Source organism: Gilbertella persicaria, assembly GCF_025201335.1.
Source record: "Gilbertella persicaria strain CBS 190.32 chromosome Unknown B0P05scaffold_23, whole genome shotgun sequence".
Lineage (NCBI taxonomy): Eukaryota > Fungi > Mucoromycota > Mucoromycetes > Mucorales > Choanephoraceae > Gilbertella > Gilbertella persicaria.
The window spans coordinates 423772-433431 of NW_026251984.1; the positions used below are offsets into that span (position 1 = coordinate 423772).

Here is a 9660-nt window from a genome sequence, read left to right on the forward strand (position 1 = left end):
AGTGGTAATATTAACGATTTCAGACAACTTTCCATCAAGGAATATTACCACTTGACAGGCTCTACAGAATTCTCAGCAGAGCAAGAGAAGAAAAAGAAAGCATGCGGTATTAAGACGATTGAAACAAATATACCCACCAATAAGACTGCCAATGAATCACTGTATATGGAGTATGCCATTTATATGCTCGAAAACATTGGTCGTATTTTCAGTTTTTACAATCAAGAAACTGCAAAAGAGACCTTTTTCTTATACCAGAATCGCCAACGAGCACCGGAGCAAATGGTGAAAATGTTGCTAGATGGTACCAAGAAATACAACAAGAAGTCAAGAGGAAACAAACGAAAAAGAGCAAAGAACAAAGGGAAGCGGAAAAAGAAAGGGAATAAGTCCGGAAAGAAGGATAAAGGAAAGAGAAAAATGACACCGAAAACAACAGAAACAAGGTAAAAAGTTACTTGGGCATGGCTACGATAATTTTTATACTCATAAGTTTATGGTACTTGGAGAAAGCAATTTCTTTCAGTACAAACAGAAGGTACCACTGATAGTATTTGGTAGTGGCATGTTTGGGAAGGACCATGCGAAGATGAAAACGGTCCGGACTGGTGTCACTGGTCTTCTATACAGAACGTTGAAAAGAAGAGAGAGGGCTGGTGACTTACTCGTTGTGGACATTGATGGATATTTGACGTCCCAAATATGTTCCGAATGTGAAAGTAGAACTTTGGGTGGTACTAGTGGTGCCCACAGCAATAGTGTTCTCGTTTGCAAGACGTGCAGAACATTATGGCAGCGTGACATCAACGCTAGTTTGAATATGATGAACATTGCCAAGTCAATTTGGAAGCGTGAAAGCTGTCCAGAACGATTCAAGAAAAACTAAAAAGAAAAGCAATAATCGCCGTAATGAACACGTTATTTCCTTTGGGAATTAAGATTGTTATAGATAAAATCATCTAACATACTATTGTACCTTCTCTAATAATTCTTCTCTTTCTGTTTAATTTCCATTTTTATTTTGTCCAAAATAGGCAAGAAAAACATCTGGAAATTAATTTTGATTCGTCCAGAAAAAAACTAATATCGTCTGAATTCAAAGTAGAAATACTGTAAAGCATAACTCGTCATTGTCCATTATGAAATTCAGCATGTTTCACAATCCGTTTTAGTCAAAATGATCTTCTACCTTCTTTGAATGCGTTTTATCGTCTTTGTGGTCATAAACATCGATATATAAGTAAAAGTGATGTTGATAAAGACAAAGCGATTGCTTTTCATGACATAATGGCGCTAGTTTTAGTAGCCTTGTACTTGCTCTGATGAAATAAACTGTTCGTTGTTTTTTTCTAAAAAAAAATGCTCGATCTCATCAAAGATGATTCCTCTTTAGTGTAGAATGCTTAACGACAAAGTTATTTCCTGTTTGCCTGATAACTCAAAAATGAAGAAAAAAAACTGATGAGAGCTAATGCATATCATTCTAGTGCAATGCACCAAGTAAGACACAGAGAAATAGCTTTCTTCTTGGTCTAGAATTATATGCGCTATAAAGAAGCATAATAATATTAAGCTAGGTGTAGCACGGACTTATCTTCTCTTCTAACAGCCGTTTTTCGTACTAGCTCAAAGTGCTATTCTTTGTAACTTTTTAAAGTTTCTTACAGTACTCTACTGCACAGACTTTATGATAGACCGTTCTCATGAATATCTCCTTTTAGACCAATTTATGTCATTCTATATGGATGGTCGAGATGTAGGATACCGATACATTAATTGAAAACAAAGGAGTACGTCCAAATTGGTTTTAAAGTTTTCATCTCTGACTTTCTTTTTAGATTTAGATGAATTGAGCTTCGTAAAAGTTTCTCTCAGGGTTATATGCTTTTCTTATGTCTTTTAATTATGTAAAAGACTAGCCCATTTTTTTTAACTTATAGACATATTCATACCCAATTTATTGTTAGCCATAATAAAGCATTAAAGCGTATCAACTGCTTGATTCGTGAAAAAAAGGAGAACTTTCATTTGTTGTAGGTGTGCATGTTACTTTTATATTCTAACCCTTCTTGTATTCTTTGTCAACAAAAAACTAAATATCACGCATTAGTCCTTGCAAAAGACAGTAGTACATAAATAACAAAGAAGTCTTTTTTTTTAAGTTTCTTGCCAGCAAGATTGACAATAGCCTGGTTTAGTAGTATAAATGAAAGAAAAAAGCAGCTAGAACTATTGCAGCATTATTTGTGCCGCTTGTATGCATGCATATGTAGCATATAAAGAAAATCAATATACGTAGATCAGTCAATAAATGGAGCTCAGTGTAACTATATGCATGGTGTCAGACCCATCATACTTGGACGTTACTGTGACTAGGCCGGTATAACGGATCGATGCATAAACTCCATATTTTTTATACCTCGTTCTTTTTTCTTTTTCTATCCTGGCCAGGCTTACAGCTTAGTAAGAGAATGTACTTCAAATGGTTTGTTAGAGATAGATGAAATGCTCTGAATTTATTGATGCATTCAACATATGCTTCTATTAAAAAAACTCATGTCAAAATAAACAAAAAATAAGGAATGTTTTCATTATGTATGCAAAGGACTTTGGATAAGACTTGTTCATAGAATATAAAGAGATCTTATCAAGAAGAGAGCACTTGGTAAATAACCGAATAAGAGCCAGCTCAAAGCAGTAGTATTAAATTGACATGTAGATATTTTCTTCATACTTGTTCTAAGAATACTAAGGATACATCATTGATGAAGAATACAAGCATGCACTTTGTTTATATACACGCTTGTCTTTGAGCCAATGAAAGAAAGAACTGTGTCTTTTATTAAATGATGCGACATGAATAAAGAGTCAAAAATAGGGGCCCAAATCAACGTCTCGTACATCAGAAAAGAAGGCTATTTTAGATTTGCGAATTTCAGAAAAGTACTGTATCCATCTATTGACATCATAAACAGGAGGGTTTTCTTGTTAAAATACATTCTCAATTTTATTTTTCTACCATTTGATCTCTAAACAGTAGTACATGGATATGCACAATTGGACATCACCACATTAGCATCACCCAAATGTGGCAAAATAAGGAGTGATAGTCACAGTAAAGGAACGAGGAGTTTGCTTTGGATACCAGGATGCCTTTAGTTAAGCGATACGCTCCTTATGTTTGTTTATTCAGGAATAAGACCCCCCTTTGATATTCGTCTTCCCCTTCTCTTCTCCAAACTAAAAAGTCTATATAAACCACACGAATTTGGCAGCAAAAAAAAAAAAAAAAAAAAAAAAAAAAAAGGTCTTTCATCAAATTAACAATCTTCTCTTTCTTTCAGCAATAATAACACTCAAAAAAAAAATGGTTCGTGCTACTATCTTTGTCTCTGCTATCTTCGCCATGGTTGCCTTTGTTTCTGCTGCTCCTGCTGACGTTCAAAACAACGGTGTTGGTGCTGGTCTCAAGAATATCCTCAACGGTATTGATATAAAACATGTTGCTGAAGACATCGATGTTGCCAAGGATGTTGATGCCAGAAAGGCTGTCAGCAACAACAGTAAGTGACCATTTCTGTAGAGGCAGTGATACTAATACCCCCCCCCCTTTTTTTTTTAGGAGTTGGTGTTCTTGGTTCCGCTTAAATTATCATCATCATAAAGAATTTGCTGTTATAACAAAACGTTTATTTCTTTCAGCAAAATTGTCATAGTACTCATTTATACAGATATATATACTTTAGATATATATTAATTTTATTCTTGTTTGTATTTTCTTTTTTAGTGCAAATAAAATAGCAGTTTCTCTACCATAATTTTGGGCATTTTAGAATAATAACTTGTGTTCATTTTCCCAGAGTTTCTTTCCTTTTTTTTTTTTTTCTTTTCTTTTCTAGCATCGACTTTTGCCTTTCTTGTCCTTGATTATTGCTTTTCATTTCTTTTAAATAATAGATAAACAAAAACTTAACACTTATCACGCAATATCCATTTCTACTTAGGTAGCTTCGTGCCACTATAATGTCAGACGGAATCTATTTATTGAAATTTCTAGTTTGTTTATTGTTTTATACTTTCATTCTTGTACTTCTTTACTCCCCATTTCTCTAAAAAAAAAAAAAAAAAAAAAAAAAAACACCTTCAGAGACAAAAAGAAAAAGTTATGCGCGGTCGGGGAATCGAACCCCGGCCCTTCGCGTGGCAGGCGAAGATTATACCACTTAACCAACCGCGCGAGGTTAAGAACCGAGTAAGGTCGCGCGTCAAAAACATCCCCTTTTTATAAGAAAATTGGAGTTTAAAACCAACACCCTACATCCCGTACTCTCCCATATCAACACCTACTTTTGGAAAACATCCTTATCTTCAGTAAAAATAGATATAGTTTCTACACCAATCAATTAATTAGCTCAAACAAAAACACCTACTAAAACAAGAAAAAAGCACGTACAAAAAAAAAAAAAATTAATTCACCAAAAATGTCAGATACTCGCCCTGCGTCTATCCCTGACCTCTCAGCTCATGCTCAACAGATCATGCAGCAATTCTTCAAATACCATCACTTGGTAAACTGTGCCTCTTGTGCTGAACTTGGCACACTTGGCTACATTGCTAACAATGTATCGACACCTGCACTCCCTGTGTTTCAATGCGCAAAGTGCAAAAATCATACCTCTTTTTCAGCTGTTGAAAAGGAGATTCAACAAGCCATTGATGCCTCTACACGTGGTGCCACAGCATCAATCAGCAAAATCAACACCGCCTCTCACCAGGCCAAAAAGCGAAGCAGAGTCGCAAGTGATGCCAGCAATGGCTCACAAAAAGGCACACCAATTGCCACTCCAGTAAAGAGTGGTCAAATCATCAACAGAAACAGCAACAACAACAACAGCAACAACACCATTCACAGTGCAATTAACGACAAGGAAATTGCACTTTTAAAAGATATGCTCTTGTCTCTTCAGGACAAATTGTCTGAATTTGAAAGAGAAAACAAGACAATCAAGAACCAGTTGCAGCTTTATGCAACAAAGAATGCTGAACTTGAACGCCAATTGTTGAGACAACAGAAACAACAGACAATCATCGAATTGCAACAACAACAACAACAACAACAAATTGACCAAGACGATCATGTCATGGTTGATGATGATGTCGAATTTCCTGCTCTCTCTGGTGCTACTCAGTCCAAGTACGCTCATCCATTCGATGTCAAGAAGCGACTTGCTGAGCGCTCGGTAACACCCTTAAACTACAGAAAAATACTCATAAAAAAACAAAAAAACACACAAAAACCTACTAACAAAAAAAATATCTCTACAGCTATCAGAGCTTTCACACCACCCACGACTGAACAACAAGGCTTTAGCTATGTCTACTATCCTTCAAAAGCCAGAATTAGTCGAAAAACTCAGCGCAACAACCTCAAAGCTTTGGGTGTAACCAACGGACGTGTATTGGATATCCACTATCCTGCACGTAACGTAGTTGCACTCTTAGTGCACAACGATTACCGTCAACAACTGATTGACACTCTCAAAAAATCAAAAGTCGAAGCACTGGAATCATATTCGCCATTGGATCCCAACAATTTAGTTGATCCAATCTATAACAACAAATCCATTGCCGAAAAAACAAAAATTGCTGCTGAAAAGCACAACCAACGTCTTGTCCGTGCTCTGCCCTTCATTCGAGAGCATATCTCTAAAGCTGTGGCTTCGTTCTTTTTGAAAGAGCAATTAATTTCTGATGCTCAGCATCAATCCTTCTTGGATTCTTTTAAAACCACAAAACCACAAAAAAATACTAACCCTTCTTCTTCCTCCTCCAAACAGGTCAGCAACAGTAGTGACTCACAGCCTCTCAACAACAGCTCCATCACTACTACTACCACTCCTTCACCAACAACCACAACAACCAACATGGATGAAACGTTATAATGAGGAAACTCAGTATAGCGTGCATTAATGCCAATGGTAAACTCCGCGAGGAAGCCATTGATTCAGTCCTTTATTATTGTAAACACATCGATCTTTTATTTATCACAGAGACCTGGCTCCCTCCAGGAAAAACTATACCCACAACATGGCATCAATACCATTTATACGGCAAAGCAGTTTCTAACTCTTACCGTCAACAAATGGGTATATCCTTGTTTATCAACCCTACTTCCAAGTTTAACAAAATTTATGTGGATTTACTACAATCCGAATACTATATGCTCTGTCACATTGACAACCTGAAAATATACTGTTTCTACTTACCTCCTTTCCCTTCTTTAGATAACAATACAACTATGCAAATAATCAATTCCATTCCTTTAAGCAACAATACAATTCTATGCGGCGACTTCAATGCTAGAATGGGTAAGTACACTGGTGACCTTCGTTGGAATCCACGTGGATCAAAATTATCCAAGCACATACAAGATAACCACTGGTACAACTGGAATGTTAAATGCCAATATGGTATTCCAACCCGTATCAACTATCGCCAACAAAGCAATGCTACTGACAACAGTATTGTTGATTATTTTATATCCACATCAGACTTTCAACAAGCTGATTTACAAATTAAAACCGACCTTGCGATCCTAGGATCTGATCACAAAATGCTGGTCTTTTCATTCTTATGGGACGACCTTTCATTTGCTGACGATCAACAACCACAACAACGCAAAAAGTGGAAAGTGGTGCGCCTACAAGAACTCGATGTTCTTCAAGCGTATCGCCGTACACTCAAACAACAATTGCACCAAACACAACTGGAATCCAAGTTATCTGATTTCATCAACTATCTAATAGCTTCTTCAACAGAACTATTACAAGACCAATGTACAGATAACAGATCCACTCTTGAATATCTCACACAGCAATTTTATAATTGTCTGTATTATACCCTTGACAACATCTTGACCGAATCCGACTATCGTCCGAAAACTTGGCGATGGTTCTGGAACAAGTCTCTACAGACTGCATCAAACTATAGACAAGCCTGTTACTTTCGTTGGTGTCGTGCCTATGGCATCCAAAAAGGTCTCTGGTGGCGTAAGTATAAAGATGCAGATAAAAAATTAAAAGCAGCAGTAAAGCAAGCACGAGCCTCTGCATATCGCAAGTTCTGTGACGAGCTGGATGAAGATCCTACTGCGGCTATGCCCATTGTAAAAAAAATCATAAACTCTAGACAAAAAAATAGCAACCGCTTCGGATCTATTGACGGTCCTCAGCATGCAGCAAACACTATGGCAAAGTACCTCGAAGGTATCTTTGATGGTAAATACATACCTCAGCCCAAAAACATTCCTTTGCACCTACAATCTCCTTCCTTTCCTTCACCCAACATCACTAATTCCGACTACAATTTCGACGACTGCCCTTTTATGCAAGATCAAATTGTAGATTCCATCAAAAAACTCGCCACTAAAAAAAGCCCAGGCAGCGATCATATTCTTTCAGAAATGGTCAAACCTATGGCCGATATCATAGCTCAACCCCTTACACTCCTTTTCCGTGCCTGCTGGCTTCTTGGATTTACTCCCTTGCTTTGGCGCACTTCTCAAGTCGTCCCGATCTACAAAGGTAAAGGTGACCAACTTGATCCAGCCAATTTCAGACCAATCAGCTTGACCTCCATTTTTCGAAAGATAATGGAGTATAGCATACAACAACAACTTTATGATGAAACAGACTTCATTGACATAGCCCAAGGAGGCTTCAAACCCTTCTTGAGTGCGATCGATCAAGCCGTTTGTTTAGATGAATTGATGCATCAATATACCCGACAACATCATAAATCACCTGTGATTTGTTTTCTTGACATTGCAAAGGCCTACGACACTGTAGATAGAGACATTGTTTGGGATGCCATGTACCCTCACTGCAATATTCGACTGTTAAATATTTGAAAGATTTATTTAATCATGTCAATATCCAAGTCATCAATGGTAACCATCAATCATACTTCTTCACTCCTTTTACGGGCGTACTGCAGGGCAGTGTCCTCAGTCCCCATCTTTACTCTATCTATATCAATTCCCTTCCACAATTACTTCGTAATTCTATCCCTTCCTCCTCTATTCCGTTACAAAACATAAACTGCTTGTTGTTTGCTGATGATATCGCTCTGATTTCTGATGCCGACAACATGACTAACCTTCTTGCAATAGCTGAACAACACTCTTTACAACTTGGCTACAGATGGTCACCGACTAAATGTGCCATTCTCACTCCTCCTACACCCCCACCTTCCTTTCCGACTTACCAGCTATACAACATCAACATACCTACCACTACACCTTCAAATACCTCGGTATGCAATTCAACTATCTTGGGATGGATACACAACTATTCATCACCTACAACAAAGAAAAAACAAAAAAAGTATGCACAGAATGCATGACATTGGTACTCGTGCCAATGGCTTCTCCTTACCTCTCAGCATACAAATATACAAACAATTCATTCGACCACAGATTGAATACGGTTTGTGTGTCACCAACATCAACGCCACCAACATCGCTGCTCTTGAACGCATGCAGGATGATTGCCTTCGATTAATCGTCGGTGGTCACGCCACAGCATCAGTAAAAGCACTCCGGGTCATGGCCAACCTACCTTCCATGATGGAACGTTGGTATACCCTCAACACCAAATACAACCTTCGCTTGCAATGGCTCCCACCAGAGTCATTGATCAAACAAGTTCACTCCTCCACCACGCGCTATAGTCGCCTCAATATCATCCGCAACAAAAACCCTCTCCACAAAGAATTCATCAGTACTCCCACTGTAAATATAACTGAAAAAAAGAAACTAAAAAAATCCTCTCCAAATATCGATCGAACGCCATCAGAAATTCCTCGGAAACAATGATAAAGGCTTGTAGATCTGATTTACAAATAGACCCCATCCTCACTCTCCCCATGACACGCAAGGAACGTAGGCGACTACTAAGGTGGCGAATGAACTGGTTGCCTGGTGGCCGGCCTCAATGCTATTGTGGCGGTGTGATGAGTCGAAACCATATATTGAACTGTCCTGCAATCCCAACACCCTATTGGGATCAAATACAACGTGGAACTGTCAACGACGTCAACCCAATCGACGCAATACTTAAACTATTGCCGTCTGAAAAACCAAAAACACCAACAAAAAAACAACAACAAATACAAAAGTGGCAGCCTTATGGTCTGACCTACTCAATATCCTCTTTATTGTTGACCAAATATGTCACAAGTCGCAAGAACCCTTCCAAGACGAACCTAATCCAGGAGAGTCATTCTACAAGTGGCTTGCAGACTAACATAAAAACAAAAAGTACAAAAAAAAACAAAAACAAAAAAAAAAAAAAAAGAAAAATCATATAACAGGGAAAAAATATATAAAAAGAAAAAACCAAAAAGAATTTAAACCCCTCTTAAACATCTTCACACTCCTTTACAACAGTCACTTAATTCATGCAGACAATCAACAACTTTAATCAACATTTTCAAGACGAGTTCCCCAAAGCATAGCATTGTGTGTCCCCTCCTTGTAGCCATGTTCATTCAAAGCCGAACGTATAGCTGAAAGCCCTGCTGTCTTTCCCCTATACTTCCACCCTTTTTCCGCCCTTTTTTTACTGTCTATTTCTCCTCACATAATTTTTCATCTTTCAT

General features: G+C 37.8%; 7 protein-coding genes and 1 non-coding gene across 8 annotated transcripts; 6 read left to right on the forward strand and 2 right to left on the reverse strand.

Annotated features, from left to right (window-relative positions):
• Positions 1 to 366: 366 nt before the first annotated feature.
• Positions 367 to 882, forward strand: B0P05DRAFT_544915 (uncharacterized protein; the record flags this gene model as incomplete). The annotated part of the gene is made up of 2 exons (XM_051578577.1): positions 367 to 446; positions 508 to 882. Coding segments are annotated over exons 1-2 (211 nt in total), but the record flags the coding sequence as incomplete, so codon positions are not given.
• Positions 883 to 3306: 2424 nt separating this feature from the next.
• B0P05DRAFT_544919 (uncharacterized protein) lies at positions 3307 to 3818 on the forward strand. Its single transcript, XM_051578578.1, has 2 exons — positions 3307 to 3563; positions 3623 to 3818. Exons 1-2 carry the CDS (start codon positions 3368 to 3370, stop codon positions 3646 to 3648), a joined length of 222 nt encoding a protein of 73 aa, XP_051434308.1. The 5' UTR covers positions 3307 to 3367; the 3' UTR covers positions 3649 to 3818.
• A 348-nt stretch (positions 3819 to 4166) lies between these two features.
• B0P05DRAFT_t52 lies at positions 4167 to 4237 on the reverse strand. Its single transcript has one exon. It is a non-coding gene; the product is annotated as a tRNA-Gly (tRNA).
• Positions 4238 to 4477: 240 nt separating this feature from the next.
• On the forward strand, positions 4478 to 4942 carry B0P05DRAFT_544921 (uncharacterized protein; the record flags this gene model as incomplete). Its single annotated transcript, XM_051578579.1, has 1 exon — positions 4478 to 4942. A coding segment is annotated over exon 1 (461 nt), but the record flags the coding sequence as incomplete, so codon positions are not given.
• On the reverse strand, positions 4879 to 5378 carry B0P05DRAFT_544922 (uncharacterized protein). Its single transcript, XM_051578580.1, has one exon. It carries the CDS (start codon positions 5202 to 5204, stop codon positions 4941 to 4943), a length of 264 nt encoding a protein of 87 aa, XP_051434310.1. The 5' UTR covers positions 5205 to 5378; the 3' UTR covers positions 4879 to 4940.
• On the forward strand, positions 5322 to 5750 carry B0P05DRAFT_455155 (uncharacterized protein; the record flags this gene model as incomplete). Its single annotated transcript, XM_051573933.1, has 1 exon — positions 5322 to 5750. A coding segment is annotated over one exon (429 nt), but the record flags the coding sequence as incomplete, so codon positions are not given.
• Positions 5751 to 5767: 17 nt separating this feature from the next.
• Positions 5768 to 7163, forward strand: B0P05DRAFT_131114 (Endonuclease/exonuclease/phosphatase; the record flags this gene model as incomplete). The annotated part of the gene is made up of 1 exon (XM_051573025.1): positions 5768 to 7163. A coding segment is annotated over exon 1 (1222 nt), but the record flags the coding sequence as incomplete, so codon positions are not given.
• A 1657-nt stretch (positions 7164 to 8820) lies between these two features.
• B0P05DRAFT_131121 (uncharacterized protein) lies at positions 8821 to 9660 on the forward strand. The gene has a single exon (XM_051573026.1). It carries the CDS (start codon positions 8872 to 8874, stop codon positions 9367 to 9369), a length of 498 nt encoding a protein of 165 aa, XP_051434313.1. The 5' UTR covers positions 8821 to 8871; the 3' UTR covers positions 9370 to 9660.

Coding starts and splice junctions, on each gene's coding strand:
- B0P05DRAFT_544919 (XM_051578578.1), top strand. CDS start 3,368: ATGGTTCGTGCTACTATCTTTGTCTCTGCTATCTTCGCCATGGTTGCC. Junction 3,564..3,622: donor AAAGGCTGTCAGCAACAACA/GTAAGTGACCAT, acceptor TTTTTTTTTTAG/GAGTTGGTGTTCTTGGTTCC.
- B0P05DRAFT_544922 (XM_051578580.1), bottom strand. CDS start 5,204: ATGAGCGTACTTGGACTGAGTAGCACCAGAGAGAGCAGGAAATTCGAC.
- B0P05DRAFT_131121 (XM_051573026.1), top strand. CDS start 8,872: ATGATAAAGGCTTGTAGATCTGATTTACAAATAGACCCCATCCTCACT.